The sequence below is a fragment of the Silurus aristotelis genome, assembly GCF_946808225.1.
Source record: "Silurus aristotelis genome assembly, chromosome: 5".
NCBI classification, from domain to species: Eukaryota; Metazoa; Chordata; class Actinopteri; order Siluriformes; family Siluridae; genus Silurus; species Silurus aristotelis.
The window spans coordinates 431,579-449,871 of NC_139578.1; the positions used below are offsets into that span (position 1 = coordinate 431,579).

General features: G+C 41.1%; 1 protein-coding gene, 2 long non-coding RNA genes and 1 pseudogene across 4 annotated transcripts in view; 3 read left to right on the forward strand and 1 right to left on the reverse strand.

The window, feature by feature from the left end:
* Positions 1-4,520, forward strand: part of LOC310726621 — a 5,114-nt pseudogene extending 594 nt beyond the window's left edge. Inside the window, exons 2-3 of the transcript in view lie at positions 2,427-2,696; positions 4,483-4,520. The product of the transcript in view is annotated as an uncharacterized misc_RNA (transcript). The remainder of the gene's footprint in view (positions 1-2,426; positions 2,697-4,482) is intronic.
* Positions 4,521-4,927: 407 nt separating this feature from the next.
* Positions 4,928-6,272, forward strand: LOC310726655. The gene is made up of 3 exons (XR_014533800.1): positions 4,928-5,089; positions 5,370-5,458; positions 5,999-6,272. It is a non-coding gene; the product is annotated as an uncharacterized lncRNA (long non-coding RNA).
* Positions 6,273-8,300: 2,028 nt separating this feature from the next.
* On the forward strand, positions 8,301-13,954 carry LOC310726702. The gene is made up of 3 exons (XR_014533810.1): positions 8,301-8,344; positions 13,572-13,660; positions 13,759-13,954. It is a non-coding gene; the product is annotated as an uncharacterized lncRNA (long non-coding RNA).
* Positions 13,955-15,610: 1,656 nt separating this feature from the next.
* On the reverse strand, positions 15,611-18,241 carry cbln9 (cerebellin 9). The gene is made up of 4 exons (XM_083541222.1): positions 18,014-18,241; positions 17,867-17,917; positions 16,759-16,899; positions 15,611-16,029 (listed from the first exon to the last, which is right to left on the reverse strand). Exons 1-4 carry the CDS (start codon positions 18,177-18,179, stop codon positions 15,743-15,745), a joined length of 645 nt encoding a protein of 214 aa, XP_083397348.1. The 5' UTR covers positions 18,180-18,241; the 3' UTR covers positions 15,611-15,742.
* Positions 18,242-18,293: the final 52 nt, after the last annotated feature.

Here is an 18,293-nt window from a genome sequence, read left to right on the forward strand (position 1 = left end):
AGAGAGAGAGAGAGAGAGAGAGAGAGACAGAGAGAATGAGAGAGAGAGAGAGAGACAGACAGAGAGACAGACAGAGAGAGAGAGAGAAATGTTTTATTTACTACTTTAAATGAATAATACAAAAATAAAATAAAAGATTTTGATGTAATCTATTGGTGCAAACTCTGTTTTGAAATGACTTTCGAGCCGCTCGCAGCTTCTCAGATCGTTAGCGAGTTATTATGAGTCAGACGCGAGTGTGGAGGTTCTACTGTATTAGAAACACATTTCTGTATGAAGGAGTTCTGAAGAGACTTTTAGAGTCGATACAAATAAATAGAACAGAACTGATCACATTAATGAACAGAATTACTGAAGGTTTCCACTTGTACCTGTATTTAACTGCATTCTTCACCCCCCAAAGAATGGTTCTGAAGATCCGTGTGCATTGTTAATATTTGGTGTTACCCAGATAAAGATCAGGTTCCTCTCAAGGTTTCTTCTTCACACCATCTCAGGGAGGTGTTTATACCACTGTCACCACCGGCTCACTCACTAGCAGGAAATCTTTGGAAGTAATTTATACCCTCACACTTACAATCTATGTATTTGTGTCCAGTGCTAAAAGTGCTTAATGAATACCAGTGGATTGTATTGAATGTTGAATATTGTGGATAAACTGTTTATTTATATACACAGTGATTCAGAAAGTATTCAGAGAAGTTGAAGATGCTCTCAGACGCCCTTCACTTTTTTACTGTTGCTACAATACTTTTCTTCTTATTCATCTACACTCAGTCTCCTCTTAATGACAAAGAATTCTAAAAACCTCTAACTTCTGAAAAAGAAACAAAAATTAATTCATAAGTATTCAGACGCTTTACTCAGTACTTAGTTAAAGCTCCTTCAGCAGTAATTACAGTCTGGTTTGGGGGATTTCCTGCCATTCTTCTTTGCAAATCCTCTTGAGCTGGGGCAGGTTGTTTGGAGGGCATCAGAGGAAGCCACTTTCAGGACTCTTTAAAGATCTTCAGTAGGGTTCAGGTCAGGGTTTTGGCTGGGCCACTCTAGGACTTTCACAGAGTCGTCCCTAAAACACTCCTGTGTTGTCTTGGTTGTGTGTTTATGGTTGTTGTCATGTAGGAAGGTGAACCTTCAGCCCATCCTGAGGTCCTGAGTGCTGTGGAACGGGTTTTTATTGAGGAGATCTCTGTAATTTACTCGATTCAGTTTTCCTTCAACCCTGATGAGTCTCCCTGTCCCTGCTGCATAAAAGCAGCCCCCACCATGCTTCACTTGTTTAAGGATATGGTTTTCTAGAGGTGTGTGTCTTTCCGAATCATGTCCAATCAATAACCTTTTTCCACAGGTAGACTCCAGACAAGGTGTAGAAACATCTGTTTTCACTTTCATTATGGGGAACTGAGTGTAGATAAATGAGAGCAACATCAATTTGAATGATTGTAGTATCAGACTGAGATATATATCTGATAGAAAAATGTATTTTCTCTTTATTTTATCCAGGTTTCCATCCAGCATGAAGCTGCTGCTTTTATATCTCCTGTGTCTGACTAGTAAGAACTTACATATTAATAAACCAGATAATGTTTGTATATGCAGTGTTTAATGGCATGAAAGTGAAAATGGCACACAACGATGTTCACGTTACATATATAACCACTGTTCATGATCTTCTCTTACTGTGTTTAAACCTGCAGGAACCTCGAGCTCTGGTGACCCTGTTTGCTTTGAGTATCGTATCTCTAGAACCTGACCTGAGCTCAAATTGATTTGATTGGCTTGTATTTGAGAAAAAGCAGACACCTGAGCACTGTGCTCGTTTAGAAATAACATTAAATAAAAAATAAATACTCAATAAATCTGACTGTATCCAATATTATCCATAACAAGACATTATTGCCTGCTAAGATGACATTTGTGTAAGATCTCACAGTTTGTGGTGCGTATCTGACCTGCGTTCATGGACTAGTCCTTGGTTTTTGGAAGTGGATGATGTGGTGAAGAGAAAGATCAGCATGGTCTCCTCCTTTTGAACGAATCTTTGGGCCATGTTTGGAGGTTCATGGTACCAGGATGGGATTTTGTTAAGTTGGGTCACTGTAAATGATGTAGATTTTGGTGAACTTCTGCACTGATTTTTCTTTTTGGCACCAAAGCGAAATACAAATAGTGACTCACTAGAAGCAAAATGAATAGACAGGAAACCAGTTTATTAGTTCATTTATTTTTAAAGATTGATTCTGTTTCTGATAGAAGTAAGTTCATGCTAATTAGCAGCGATGGAAACATTTGTGGTGCTTTAATGAAGGTCAAGAATCCAGAGAATCGGAACATTTATTATAGAAACTCACAGTGAAGCAAATGTGTTTTTCCTTCAGAGATACATTTTTTATATTTATATACTTATACATATATTCTGTCCACAGGTATTGGTCCAGTCATGGTGTCTAGCCAGAGAATAAGCCACATCCTCATCCTCCAAAACAAGACCTGGGCAGAAGCACAAGATTACTGCAGGACTTTGTACATCGACCTGACTACAGCTAAAAGTCTCACATCTTTGCTTACGGTGAAGAACTCGTTAGCGTTAAGAAGCGTCACCGGGCCTGTCTGGATGGGGCTGAACCTTAACCTTGACACCTGGCGTTGGTCCTTCAATGGTCGCCTGCTGAACAACATAACTCTAAGGATGTGGGGTGCTGGAGAACCCAACAATTATATGGGCCATGAATGGTGTGGTGCAATAGATGGTTATGGATTATGGTATGATACGACCTGCACAAGTTTAAAAATCTCCATATGTTATAGTGGTGAGTTGACGTGTCGATTTAATTCTCTGTGTTCTCTCTGTTCCCTGTTCTCTGTGTTCTTTGTGTTCTCTGTTCTCTGTGTTCTTTGTGTTCTCTCTGTTCTCTATGTTCTCTGTGTTCTCTGTTCTCTGTGTTCTTTGTGTTCTCTCTGTTCTCTATGTTCTCTGTGTTCTCTGTTCTCTGTGTTCTTTGTGTTCTCTCTGTTCTCTATGTTCTCTGTGTTCTTTGTGTTCTCTCTGTTTTCTGTGTTCTCTGTGTTCTTTGTGTTCTCTGTGTTCTCTGTGTTCTGTGTTCTCTGTTCTCTGTGTTCTCTGTGTTCTGTGTTCTCTGTGTTCTCTGTGTTCTGTGTTCTCTGTGTTCTTTGTGTTCTCTGTGTTCTCTGTGTTCTGTGTTCTCTGTGTTCTCTGTGTTCTCTGTGTTCTCTGTGTTCTCTGTGTTCTGTGTTCTCTGTGTTCTGTGTTCTCTGTTCTCTGTGTTCTCTGTGTTCTCTGTGTTCTCTGTGTTCTGTGTTCTCTGTTCTCTGTGTTCTCTCTGTTTTCTGTGTTCTCTGTGTTCTTTGTGTTCTCTCTGTTCTCTGTGTTCTCTGTGTTCTGTGTTCTCTGTGTTCTCTGTGTTCTGTGTTCTCTGTGTTCTTTGTGTTCTCTGTGTTCTCTGTGTTCTGTGTTCTCTGTTCTCTGTGTTCTCTGTGTTCTCTGTGTTCTCTGTGTTCTGTGTTCTCTGTGTTCTGTGTTCTGTGTTCTCTGTGTTCTCTGTGTTCTCTGTGTTCTGTGTTCTCTGTTCTCTGTGTTCTCTCTGTTTTCTGTGTTCTCTGTGTTCTTTGTGTTCTCTCTGTTCTCTGTGTTCTCTGTGTTCTCTGTTCTCTATGTTCTCTGTGTTCTCTCTGTTTTCTGTGTTCTCTGTGTTCTTTGTGTTCTCTGTGTTCTCTGTGTTCTGTGTTCTCTGTTCTCTGTGTTCTCTGTGTTCTGTGTTCTCTGTGTTCTCTGTGTTCTGTGTTCTCTGTGTTCTCTGTGTTCTCTGTGTTCTGTGTTCTCTGTTCTCTGTGTTCTCTGTGTTCTGTGTTCTCTGTGTTCTCTGTGTTCTGTGTTCTCTGTGTTCTGTGTTCTCTGTTCTCTGTGTTCTCTGTGTTCTCTGTTCTCTATGTTCTCTGTGTTCTCTATGTTCTCTGTGTTCTCTGTGTTCTCTGTGTTCTCTGTGTTCTTTGTGTTCTCTGTGTTCTCTGTGTTCTGTGTTCTCTGTTCTCTGTGTTCTCTGTGTTCTCTGTGTTCTCTGTGTTCTGTGTTCTCTGTGTTCTGTGTTCTCTGTGTTCTGTGTTCTCTGTGTTCTCTGTGTTCTGTGTTCTCTGTTCTCTGTGTTCTCTGTGTTCTGTGTTCTCTATGTTCTCTGTGTTCTCTGTGTTCTCTGTGTTCTCTGTGTTCTTTGTGTTCTCTGTGTTCTCTGTGTTCTGTGTTCTCTGTGTTCTGTGTTCTCTGTGTTCTCTGTGTTCTGTGTTCTCTGTTCTCTGTGTTCTCTGTGTTCTGTGTTCTCTATGTTCTCTGTGTTCTCTGTGTTCTCTGTGTTCTCTGTGTTCTTTGTGTTCTCTGTGTTCTCTGTGTTCTGTGTTCTCTGTTCTCTGTGTTCTCTGTGTTCTGTGTTCTCTATGTTCTCTGTGTTCTCTATGTTCTCTATGTTCCAGACGGCCGTGTTGGTTATCTGGAGAAATCTCTAGTCTGAATATCACCTTGATGAAAATAGGTGAATAAAATATATATTTGTTCTCTGATTATTACACAGCGAGTGATCCAAACAGGTATGTTGGCGTCACTGTGAACCAGAACTGGACCAATGCGCAGGCTTACTGTAGACAGTGGTACACAGACCTGGCGAGTCCATTCAACTCCACCGAGAACAGCCTGGTACAAAACATTGCATTAGTCCAGGGGTATTCTTGGTTCGGTCTTTCCAGAGACACCTGGAGGTGGGTAGATGGGACAAAAGTTCCTGAATACTTGTGGCAGTACCCTCTGCCTGATAACGCTGTTCCCCAGGAAAACTGTGGGACACTTAATGGGGGAAAACTTGATGATAAACAATGCACCAACAAGTACTACTTCACCTGTGTGTCCTTTACGATCATGTCTACACCTCAGTGACCGGATGTAAACGATACACTGCTAATTAGTTCTTTCTGCATGTTAATTGGATCTCACACAGTTCCGCTGGTGAAATACGTGGTGATGTTACACGTGAAGTCTGATCAGACTGTGTTCGATCCTGCTGTGCAGTCAGCCATTTTGCTGCAGGTCAGATATCATGTTGAACTAGATCCTGATAACGGTCTGCTTTCATGTCCATATTAATGATTTAGGATGCATCTGTCCCTGAAATGAGAAATCAGATGAAATTCTACATCCAGATTTCTGTCAAGATGCTGTGTGATGTCTTTATATATATATATCTGTGTGTGTGTGTGTGTGTGTGTGTGTGTGTGTGTGTGTGTGTGTGTGTATAAAATAAAGACATTAGGTATCATAAGAATCAGGTTTTGTTCTGCAGTAATTATTGAATAATTCTTCTCTTCAGATCAAACAGAAACTGGATGGAGGTTTGAAGGTGTACTGGAGGGTTCAGGCAGATGGGAAGATCTTTCAGAAGAAGACCCTGAGTTACAGGTTTGCTCCTGCTCATTTTACTGTATGTGAACAATAGTGCATGTGATATAAACATATTCAGGGCTGAGAAATACACTTATAAATACACTTTAAATGCATACAAACCCACTAGGAAATGTCACACGTGAACAACAATAATGACAACACATAAGAAAATATTCATTCATTAATCTAAAAATGTACAAAGTGGTCGCATACCGAAAATTAAAGGATGTTCTGGATCATGTAGTATTTCCTTTGGAGAAGAATTCATCCGAAAGCCATTTAGTTGAATTTAAAATAAATGTTGCAGTGATTAATGTGATAATTACAATATAGGAAATTCATGCTGTAAGATATTTGTAATATTCCAATCCGGATGATTCTATTGATTCATTTCATTAAAGCTTCCTGTAAGGTAGAGTCACTACAGTACTGAAAGAACCATTTAGTTTCATAGAATATTAATATTCGTTTATTATTAACGTATGCCAAATGATACATATACGATTATGTATTGATGTATACGCTGATGAAAAAGTCTTTTGTTGGATTCTGCAGCCCCTGAAGTTGGATTTCTGGACATGTCTCTGGTTCCTGTGTCTGACTCCTGTCTGATTCTCTGATTTCTGCTCTGATTCTGGAAATCCAGTGATCCTTTATTTCACACTTTTTAGGGGAAAAAATCAATCTGAATGTTTCAGTATACACACAAAATCATCACTATCAGATAAATAGTTGTTCATTGCTTTTATTTCATAACAGAAGGTTTAGTTATTCACTTGTTTATTTCTCTCTAATTTCTTGTTTATTTGGTTTCTGTTTTCTGATGTTTGTAACATGCTTCTGGGTTTAAACTCTGTAAAATGTCTTTCTGATGTAAAAGTTATGCTTTATTATAGTCTTCTAGTGTTTAAAGAACTTGATAAATGATTGTAGCAAATAAAAGTTCTCATTTAAGTCATTAGAGTGTGATTTTATTTACCTTTAATATTCCTCATGCTGCTTCATTTGGGATTAGGAGCAGGTGAAAGTCGGGACAAAGAGGATCATATGGGAAAACGAGACCCAGTGGCCTATAGGCTCTCATACATTCAATATCAGTTGCGGTGCCTTTTAGAGATCCGAACCTACGACATGAATAAAACAGACACAAACCTGAAATCTTAATAAAAATCTCAATACAAAATAAATAAGAGTAAATTCCTGTGAGCAGACTGTGCTTGAGTTCCTCTACACCTTGATACTGCATTCGAATCTCTTCCACATCTTATTATTGAAATCCTCCTTTGGGTCTTAGAATTGAAGAAGGTCAAAGCATGCGCTCGCACGCAAATCCATCAGAAGCCACTGCAGAATCAGAGGTCATTGCTAATACAACTTTCCCTGAAAAAGATGGAAACCACTGGTGTTCCAACAATCAGGTTCTACAGTATTGGATGACTGAAACATTAAGAGAGTTAATGTGAAGAAAACCACCAAACAAAACCAACCCCCTCCACAGGGCATGGGTGAAGGTCTCACAATATATTGTTGGAAGAAGGCTTTGAGAGCTTGTAGCTTTATACACACACACACACACACACACACACACACACACACACACACACACACACACATACAACAAGACCTGTACACTACACCTGCATGTTCAGACTGGATGTGTGGGAGACTCTGGGATCGTAACATGGTCGTTGGGCTGGTCTGAGTTTTTCATTACTGCTGATCTCCTGCTGAGATCTTCACAAACTGCAGTCTTTAGAATTAAGAGCTAGTCCATCCAGGTTCCTCTCCATTCAGAGAGCTGGGAAGAGTGTAGCTCAGGAGTTAAGGCGTTGTGCTCTGGATCAGAAGGTCATAGGTTTAAATCCCCGCACCACCAAGCTGCTGGGCCCTTGTACGAGGCCCTTAATCCTCTTTTTCCCAGTCTGAGTCTGTAGCACATTAATTTTAGCATCATCTGGCCATAATCAGATCGTGAGGTTAGCAGACATGAACCTTCAGCTGTGACTGAGCAGAGAAATGATCGTTGGTTGCTGAAAGCTCTGATTTGTTCTCAGTATTTTAATTCAATGGTTCTAAATGCACTGATATTGTGTGAGGATTATTGGTGAGTTTTTTGCATTTAAATGTGAATTTTTTTTTTATAAAATGGGAAATGGGACTGCAGATTAAACTCAGCCCAGGTGATGGAAATGATTCCCAAATGCTAGTTTTGAATACTCCAGTCAGACTTATATATCCCCAGCAACCTTCCACAAAGTCACACACTGATAGTGAGGACAAATGTTCAGGAGCGTGGAGTAAAACAACCACCACGACCACGACCACTATAACCGCCACAACAACCAGGCATTTCAGGTACATTTCTTATTGTAACACCGATGTGTTTATTGTATAGGTGGACATCAGGCTTTCTGTCTTCACTCGTCTGTTTGATGACAAGGTCAATGCAAGGTCAGGAGTAAAGGGTGTGTTGAGGTGATGTGTGCGTTTGTACATTATTTAGAGCAAATTGCACATTTGTGTGTTATGATGGTGAGGAAATACCCTGATTTAATCCTATTGCAAAAGCACTAATGACAGGAAAGCAGACATGATGACATCAGTAGAGCAGGTTTCTTACACCTGCTGCAGTTTCATGTTGCCCCTCAAAGCACACAAACAGCTGGTCAGTGGCCCACTAGCTGACCTGAGAACATCCGAGTGTCAGAAGAGTCCGAATTCGACCATTTCAAAGCTGTTAAGAATGTCTTTCCACTTATAATCAATCATGACTGATGAATAATGATGGACTAAATGTTTTTATATGTTTTTTTCACAGCTGTTACAAAAACATTTGTGGGTGTGAACATTCCATCGAAAAGCGTGTTGGATCCTGCTGTGCAGGCGGCTATTTTACAGCAGGTGAGTCTCGTTACAGAGTTTTGCTCTTAAATCAATAAATCGTTCAGTTTCTACATTGTTGCAGCTGCACAGGTTCATTTAGGAATAAAATGAAGTACAATAAAAATCTAAAGAACTGATGGGGTTGTTAAGGTCAGGACACCACAGGGCTGCATCCTGCTTATCTGTCATTTTCATAGCACCATCAGACCTGAACACAGATCAGATTTGCCTGTTAAGTACATTCAAAGTTACACCTTTTTCCTTTCTACGGGATCAGGTGTATTTCACCTGCCATGAGAACTCTGGTGCCTCAGTCTCATGGAGAACTCAGAATAAATTAGAACTTCCAGTATGACATTGTTCTGGTTTTCAGGAAACTTCACCGTGTCCTGGAGACTTCAACCAGATGGGAAAGTCTTCCACAAGGTCCTGGTTCCTTAAAGGTCCTTCCTTTATTTACTGTAATATAATAAGAAATGGTGTAGGGGTGATTCTGAAGGAAGAGTACAGTAAGAGTGTAGTGAAGGTGAAGAGAGTTTCTGATGAACGTGAAGCTGGAAGTTGAAGGCGTGATGATGAATGTCATCAGTGTTTATGCTCCACAAGTGAGCTGTGAGATGGAGGAGAAGGAAAGATTCTGGAGTGAATTAGATGAAGTGGTAGAAGGTGAAGGAATGAACGATTGGTGATTGGGGCAGACTTTAATGGGCATGTAGGTGAAGGGAACAGAGGTGATGAGGAGGTGATGGTAGGTATGGTTTTAAGGAGAGGAATGTGGAAGGGCAGATGGTGGTAGATTTTGCTAAAAGAATGGAAATGGCAGTGGTGAACACGTATTTTGAGAAGAAGGAGGATCACAGGGTGACGTATAAGAGTGGCATTATTTGCTTTGAGAATGTTGACGGAGAAGTATAGAGATGGTCAGAAGGAGTTGCATTGTGTTTGTGGATTTAGAGAAAGCGTACGACAGGGTGGAGAGAGGAGTTGTGGTATTGTATGAGGAAGTCTGGTGTGTCAGAGAAGTATGTGAGGGTGGTGCAGGACATGTATGAGGACAGTGTGACAGCAGTGAAGTGTGCAGTAGGAACGAAAGACTGGTTTAAGGTGAAGGTTGCACTGCATCAAGGATCGGCTCTGAGCCCTTTCCTGTTTGCAGTGGTGATGGACAGGTTGATGGACGAGGTCAAACAGAAGTCTCCATGGACTATGATGTTTGTGGAAGATAGTGTTATTTTTGTGGTGAGAGTAGAGAGCAGGTGGAGAAGAGCCTGGCGAGGTGGAGGTACACGCTGGAGAGAAGGGGAATGAAAGTCAGTAGGAGTAAGACAGAGTACATGTGTGTGAATGAGAGGGAGGGCAGTGGAGTGATGCAGTTGCAGGGAGAAGAGGTGGAGAAGGTGGAGGAGTTCAGGTACCTGGGGTCAACAGTGCAAAGTAATGGAGAGTGTGTTAGAGAAGTGAAGAAAAGAGTGCAGGCAGGGTGGAGTGGGTGGAGAAGAGTGATAGCAGGAGTGATTTGTGATAGAAGAGTATCTGTGAGAGTGAAAGGGAAAGTTTATAGGACTGTGGTGAGACCTGAGATGTTGTATGGATTAGAGACAGTGGCATTGAGTAAAAGACAGGAGGTGGAGCTGGAGGTAGCAGAGCTGAAGATGTTGAGATGTTCGTTGGGAGTGACGACGATGGACAAGATTAGAAATGAGTTTATTAGAGGGACAGCGCATGTAGGACGTTTTGGAGACAAGGTGAGGGAGGTGAGATTGAGATGGTTTGGACATGTACAGAGGAGGGACATGGGGTATATCAGTAGGAGAATGATGAGGATGGAGCCACCAGGAAGGAGGAAAAGAGGAAGACCAAGGAGGAGGTTTATGGATGTGGTGAGGGAAGACATGCAGGTGGTTGGTGTGGAAGAGGCAGATGTAGAGGACAGGGGGTATGGAGACGGATGATCCGCTGTGGAGACCCCTAATGGAAGCAGCCGAAAGAAGAAGAGGAAGAAGAAGAAGAATAAGAATAAGAATAAGAATAAGAATAAGAAGATTTAAATAGCACTTGAATAAAAGATAAGGAGAGAGAAAGAGAAAGATAGAGAGAGAGAGAGAGAGAGAGAGAGAGAGAGAGAGAGAGAGAGAGAGAGAGAAAAAGAGAGAGATTTTAAAAAAATCTCAGCATGCACAAATCCAACGTTGAGTTGGATGTTCTACAACAGCAGAAGCCCACATGAGGTTCCTCTGATGTCAGTGAAGAACAGGAATCTAAGGTAAATAAAGTGGACACCTGGAGACGAGTCTTTTGTCCAGTCAGTACCTGTCCAGTGTGAGTCTAGTAGAGATCTTTAGAGCACACGCTGCACACGCTGCTGTAGTCGTGCAGAAAAGTCACTGTTGGAAGTGTTGATTTCATCCAGCACAAGACGTCAGAAGTTGAAATTGCACCTGTGAGGATTGTCTTCAAAGTAAAACCAGAAATGGCACGGATTCTCACAAAAGTCATGGAAATGCTTCCCAAATTCCTCCATTTGAATAATCCCATAGAAGCCATAAAGCCGGAGTACGTTTTCACTGTCAGCTGCTGGTAAGGAAGACGAGCTGAAACAACAACTGCAACAAATACAACAACTACAAAAACACACTACAGGTAAGTGGGTTCTTTTTTATTACACACTGCGTTTTCTAATATACACTGAATGAAGTGTTCTTGTGGTTGGATTTCAGGGTTTGTGTTACATTGTGTGAGTTTATAAAAGTCTACTATAATAATAAAGATGATGGTTCAGGGTTGATGGTACGCTGTGAGCATCCTGTCAAAGTTTTATACCCGAACACACTTCTCCAAAACTCTCTGCCTTTTTCTCCACTGAAGCCTCTGAATATAAATGATGTCATTGTGTCTCTTCAGCTACTTGTCCATCATGAAGCTGAACCTTTTCCCTCTCCTGTGTCTTATTGGTGAGGACAAGAACCACTAATAAACAACGCTTTCTTGACTTGTGTTCAAAATGAGGTGTTTTTATCATTCAGATGAATTCACTTCACATCTTTCCAGCAGGTGTCGTGGTTCCAGTCGCCCCGTTGTACCTATTGGCCCGGGTCCTGGTCAATAAGAGCATGGTGTGGGCTGATGCACAGGTGTACTGCAGGAGTTGGTACATTGATCTGACTGTAGCTAAAAGCCCAAGTGACTGGGTGATTCTTACAGACATGTTAGTAAAATATCACATGACAGAACCCATCTGGATGGGACTGGACCAAGACATGAACACTTGGCGCTGGTCCCTGAACAATCTCCCTTTAATGAATACAACTCTGAGGGGGTGGAGCTCTGTAGAACCCAAAAATGTTGCCGGCCATGAGTGGTGTGCTGCAATAGACCCAGCAGGTCAGTGGGAGGACACTAGTTGTGCAGACGTAAGGTCTTTCGTATGTTATGATGGTGAGTGAACATCCTGCTTTCTTCTTATTGCGGTACTGAAGGATTTACATGCCACACTTATATAGTGTTAATGTCTTGGGCAATAATAATAATAATAATAATAATAATTATATTATTATTATTATTATCATCATTTATTTATTCTTTTTTTACTGTGCGCAACCGCAACCAAACTGTTTCCACATGGGACAAATAAAGTCTTCTGATGAGCATTTCCTTTAGTATCGACAGCAGAACGTGCAGTGGAAATCTTGCTTATAAGTTCTCTTATCATTTCTCTATAAATGCTACTGAGGAACATGCATTAGAAAACAAATGTTTGACTTTATAATGTCATATTTATTATATTATACATATTTTATAACATTCTGATCAGAATTAAATTAAAGCCTACACAGGAAGTTTTTGCCATGCTTTGTATTTTTTGGCTAATGATCTACTGAATATGTTAATAATATACGCATATATTTGACCTATTTGTCAGCTGTTGCAAGCAGCTTTGTAGGTGTGAACATTTCGGTGAACTGGAGCATCGCTCAGACGTACTGTAGACAGCATCACACAGACCTGGCCAGCGCACTCACCGTCTCCGATAACAACCAGATCATGCAGATTACATCGACCCTGGGCTTCTCCTGGTTCGGTCTCTACAGGGATGACTGGAAGTGGGTGGATGGGACCAAAGTGGATCATCTCCTGTGGCAGGATCCTCTGCCTGATAACGCTGTTCCCCAGGAAAACTGTGGGACGTTAAACGGTGGAAAACTCGACGATAAACAGTGCAGCAACAATTACTGCTTCTTCTGTGATACCAGTGAGTCCTTTACGTCTCCTGTCTACGTCTCAGCGTTCTGGTGTGAAAGGCGTGAACATTCGATAGAGTTCCACAATATTACGTAAAAGAATGATAACGTGTTGTGTGTCTGTGCTGCTCAGTTTGGATAAAACAAAACATTTTCAAGCTGTGGGTGAAGAACAATGGCAGCGTGTTGGATCCCGCGGTGGAGGCGGCAATTTTGAAGAAGGTAAGAACGAGGGACAGAGTTCCGTTCTGATGTATGGAGACGTTTCAGACACTGTGTGGAGACTGTGTTAAAGTGACTGGCACAGATTCCATGCGTTTACTTTGTGGTTTATATGAAAAATGAATGATGAGTGTTTTGGATTTGGAGGAGGTCCAGCAGCAATGGAGTGAACTGTTGTACAAACAGCTACGGTGTATTGAGCGATGGAGAAAGTGAGCATGAAAAAAGACTTTTGAGTGTTCTAGCTTGATAAAAGATATAACACACACTGTAGGATATTAGGATGAAGGCTGATGTTTTGGCTGGTTGAGTTTTCTTCTGCTTACCTCTTTGTTCTGATCCCAGGTGAACTGTGAGAGTTCCAAGATTCTTAACCAGGTCCAGATTTTCGGAGCCTTTCAGGTTTTCTGAAGAAGGAGCTCCTGAATCATGGTCAATGATGTTTATAGTTAAAAGTGCAATAAAAATGAAAATGAAGTGACACAAAGAAACACTTATTTTCATAGCACCATCAGACCTGAACACAGAAGATCAGATTTGCCTTTTATGTACATTCAAAGTTCCACCCTTTTCCTTTCTTCGGGATCTGGTGTAATTTCACCTGCCGTGAGATCTCTGGTGCCTCAGTCTCATGGAGAACTCAGAATAAAGTAGAACCTTCAGAATGTCCTGCTGTTAGTGTGAGATGTTTACATGCTGAAGTTTTGATCTTAGCAAATATTTTTTCTAGAATAATGATGTTTAATATAAGTAATAAACAGCAGTAACATTGTTCTGGTTTTCAGGTACGCCAGAAAGTTAATGCAAACTTCACCGTGTCCTGGAGACTTCAGCCGGACGGGAAAGTCTTCCACAAGGTCCCGGTTCCTTAAAGGTCCTTCCTTTATTTACTGTAATACAAATTCATATGATTTTCAGTTCGATTCTAAACAGATTTTATGAAACATGTGATGCAATATGTGTTTTTTTCAGTGACTGGAACAGGAAGTGCGTTGAAAAGCCGGAATGTCAGAGTCCGTCGTCGTTCTGATCAAATCATAGATCTGATCAACACACTGAGATCTGAGATTCCTTTACATGAGATTAGTGATAATATTTAATAACTGTGTATCATATAATCCTCACTTTCTATTATTAATCCCAAATATTAATAACATTTTTATTATTTATTCCTCTAACAAATGTATATAAACTCCATTCTCTTTATATTGGACTCTTCAGCATGGTGGATCAGTATGTGGATTTTCTATTTAGTGTCATGTGATGAAGTTCAGACACTTTATTTCACTTGTTTTGTTCTAAATCACGTGAAGCGTCAACACTGTAAATAACATCATACATTTAAATACATATAAATAATAAAGAAACTAAAACCATTAAATCAGTTGTTTTGTACAGGACATGGTTTATATATATATATATATAAACACACACACACACACACACACACACACACACACACACACACACACACACACACACACACACTTATTTACATTAAATTCTCTTATACAGAACAAACTGCTACAATCCCATTTCTTTGTCATTTGTGGATTTGTAAATGTTTGACTACAGCAGTCAGAGTGTGTGTGTGTGTGTGTGTGTGTGTGTGTGTGTGTGTGTGTGTGTGTGTGTGTGTGATGTTCATGCAGGCCTTCAGAGCTTCCAGTTGATCATTTCGCTCTGAAAACTTGAAGAAAAAAAAAAAGTGATTTCTCAACTGTGTGCTGGTTTCCATCCTCACATGCTGGTCTTCATCCCTCTGTTTCTTTTATCTCCTCCTTCGTCTCTTTTGTATTCTTTCGGTCAGGATGTACATGCTAAGCTCAGACTCAGTGAAGGTTTGGAGTCTGCAGGAGCATCGTGTTTCAGGAGACTTTGGTTTGAAGACATTCAGGGTGAAGAGGTGGAGGTTAATGAAGGTCATCTCTCTCTCAGTACTGCACAAGCAGCAGAAATGGACATTTTTAAGTGACATCATCACCTACACGGTCTGATCTTTCTTTTCCAGGTGGTGCATCAGTTTGGTCTGTGTACTTTATCATATTATGTCAAATGAATTAAAATAAATGAACACTTATTATAGGAGACCCTCGTGTACTTTTATAAGTATTTATTATTCCACACTGTTCTGCTCACTGGGATTAATCACATTATTGTCATCAGTGAACTCGTGATTAATCGCAGTAACATTTGTATCTGTTCTAAATGTAGCTTTAATTAATACTCACCAGCTTTTTATCGCTCTAATCAACACGGAGAGATTTTGCTGCTTTATGCAAATGTATGTTTATTATTCGTGAAACTAAACTCGGCATAGTGCACGAACACTAAATACTTATATGTTATAATAAATGTTTTATGGTGTGACAGACGGCAGAGAGCGCCCCCTGTCTGTTTTCTTTATTTTACACAAGCTCAGTGTTTTGTTATTATTATTGAGTGAACACAAATAAAAGTGTGAAAAAATCAAATGAGTGAAAGTAAAAAGTTTAAGAAAAATAGTAATTGAAAACATTGATACCAGAAAAATCTACTTATGTACAGTAACAAAGTATTTGTACATAATTACTTCCCTCCTCTGACACACACACACACACACACACACACACACACACACACACATCAGTTAAAAAGAAAAACAGCATATTAACTGCATACATTCAGTGTTTTTGTTGTTGTTGTATTTAAATTGTATTTTTTGTTTTTGTGTAAACGTTTCTATATAATTTATACACCGTTCAAACTCTGCATATTAATTATTATAATAATCACTGCATATTTCTTGGACTTGATTTGAACAGACTCTCAGATTCCAATCATCTTGGTTTTATTAGTACATTTTTATTAGTATGAATGCAGCAGGATCAGATTTTCTGCAGGCTGATGTTCAGCAGCTGTTCTGCACCACTGCACTGACATCAGCACATCATTACAGTGTTTCAGATCAGTGTGTTTATTCAGTGGGGAACAGAAGGTGGCCGCTGAACGAATTCCGTCCTGCCAGATCTGTGTAGACTTTACAGTTCTCGATCAGCTCAATGTGAATCTGGTCTCCTTTCTCAAGCAGCAGAGTGATGGAGTTACTGGCCGTGTCCTCAGAGTCCTCTCCTGGGGGGTTGTCGGTGATGGAGACCAATCGTGATCTGTTCTTAAATATGTGCACCCCGGCGTTGGGAGGGTTTGCGTTGAAGAGGACGATGTTGAAGTAGTACACTCCTCTCACTGGTGCTGTGAAGATACCTGCAGCAAAGAGAGACAGAGACACAGAGGTACAGAGAGACAGAGGTACAGAGAGACCGAGAGAGACAGAGAGACAGAGAGACAGAGAGACAGAGAGACCGAGAGACAGAGAGACCGAGAGACCGAGAGACAGAGAAACAGAGAGACCGAGAGAGACAGAGATACAGAGAGACAGAGGTACAGAGAGAGACAAAGGTACAGAGAGAGACAGAGGTACAGAGAGACAGAGGTACAGAGAGAGACAGAGGTACAGAGAGAGACAGAGGTACAGAGAGACAGAGAGACAGAGAGAGACAGAGGTACAGAGAGACAGAGGTACAGAGAGACAGAGAGACAGAGGTACAGAGAGACAGAGAGACAGAGAGAGACAGAGAGACAGAGAGAGACAGAGAGACAGAGAGACCGAGAGACCGAGAGACCGAGAAACAGAGAGACCGAGAGAGACCGAGAGACCGAGAGACAGAGAAACAGAGAGACCGAGAGAGACCGAGAGACAGAGGTACAGAGAGAGACAGAGATACAGAGAGACAGAGGTACAGAGAGACAGAGGTACAGAGAGAGACAGAGGTACAGAGAGAGACAGAGAGACAGAGGTACAGAGAGACAGAGAGACAGAGAGAGAGAGGTACAGAGAGACAGAGAGACAGAGAGAGAGAGAGGTACAGACCTGAGCTGCTGAAGTGAAGGATATTTATTGAGGTTAAAAGACTGGACTAGCAGATGAATTACCTGTGTTTGTGTTGTAGCCGTTACCGATGTTGGTCAAAGCACTTTGGTACACCAGAGTATGCGGTTTGTTGAAAGGTCCAATGGTTCTGTAAGGACCTATGCGTTTGGAAAGCGTGGCCCAGAACGCCACTCTGGGTTGGTCTTCATCAAAGAAAAAGAAGAAGGAATTTGAATGAGCTATTGAGTTCCTCAGAGCTTCTATGATATCACAGCTACATTATGGAAGGTGTTTGATGATCAGAGATGTTAACTGCAAAACCTTGTGTTGATTTTGTGGAATCCACTGTTTCTCATTGATTTCTCCTCTATCTTCATTTTATCTGAGATGATCCTCCTCACACCCAGTAGCCAGTGGTAGCATTCCATTCTGTTTTCACTGTTTTCACTGCCTCTTGTGTATGTATTTGTATTGTTTGGCGTAGTGGAATGTCTCCACCCCTGTCTCATTCACATCTGTCTCCACTACCATGTTTACATTTTTCACATAGTTTTGTAGCGTTTCTCAGATCAGAAATGACATTCTAAAAATTACTTCAACATCAACGGAGCTGCTGTTGTTCCCAGCTTTAAGTTCTTTGGAGTCCACATCTCTGAGGATCTCACCTGGACTTTTCTCCTCTGATCAGAAAGGCACAACGGCGCCCGTTTTCTCTGAGGAGACTTGAAGAGTCCCGTCTGTGCTACAGGATACTGGAGAACTTTCACCGCTGTACCATTGAGAGCATCCTCACTAACTGCATCTCAGTGTGGTACAGCAGCTGCACTGCTTCAGGCCGTGAAGCCCTTTAGAGGGTGGAGAAAACTGCACAACCAATCATCTGCACTCAGCTTCCCACCTTGGAGAACATTTACAGTAAACGCTGTCTGCAAAGGGTGAAGGGCATTACCAAAGATCCCTCTCACCCCAACCATGGACTATTCACCCTTCTCCCACCAGGAGGCGCTACAGGTGCCTCATGGACTATTCACCCATTTTCCCACCGGGAGGCGCTACAGGTGTGTGTTTGTGTGTGTTTGTAATATATTTAGTGAAGTGAATCTGATATTTGCACTGCATTTGTAAATATTTGAGTTCTCCTGTACTTTGGCTGCAGTTTCTTTATCTTACCGTGTGTGTTGTTCATGCAGGCCTTCAGAGCTTCAATCTGAACATTTTGGTCTGAAAAGATTCATCATGAAAAGAAATTAAAGTAAAACCAGGACTTTAAGAGATCTCAGAGTGTTCCTCTACATCCTCCCATCCTGCTTTACCCACCTCTATTCTCTGTCTGCAGCTCATTTATTTTCTCCTCCATCACTTTTATTTTCCACATAATGGACTTCATTTCGATCAGGATGTTCACACTGGGATCCATGAAGTCCTGGGAGATTGTTTCCTTCACCAAGAGCAACATGAACATCCAGCTCAGAGAAGGTTTCATGGCTGCTGCTCAGATGCTGTGTGGAGTCTGCAGGAGCTTCGTGCTGTTTAACTCTCCAGGAGACTTTGGACTGAACATGTTCATGGAGAAGAGGCGGATTTCAGGGGTAACACG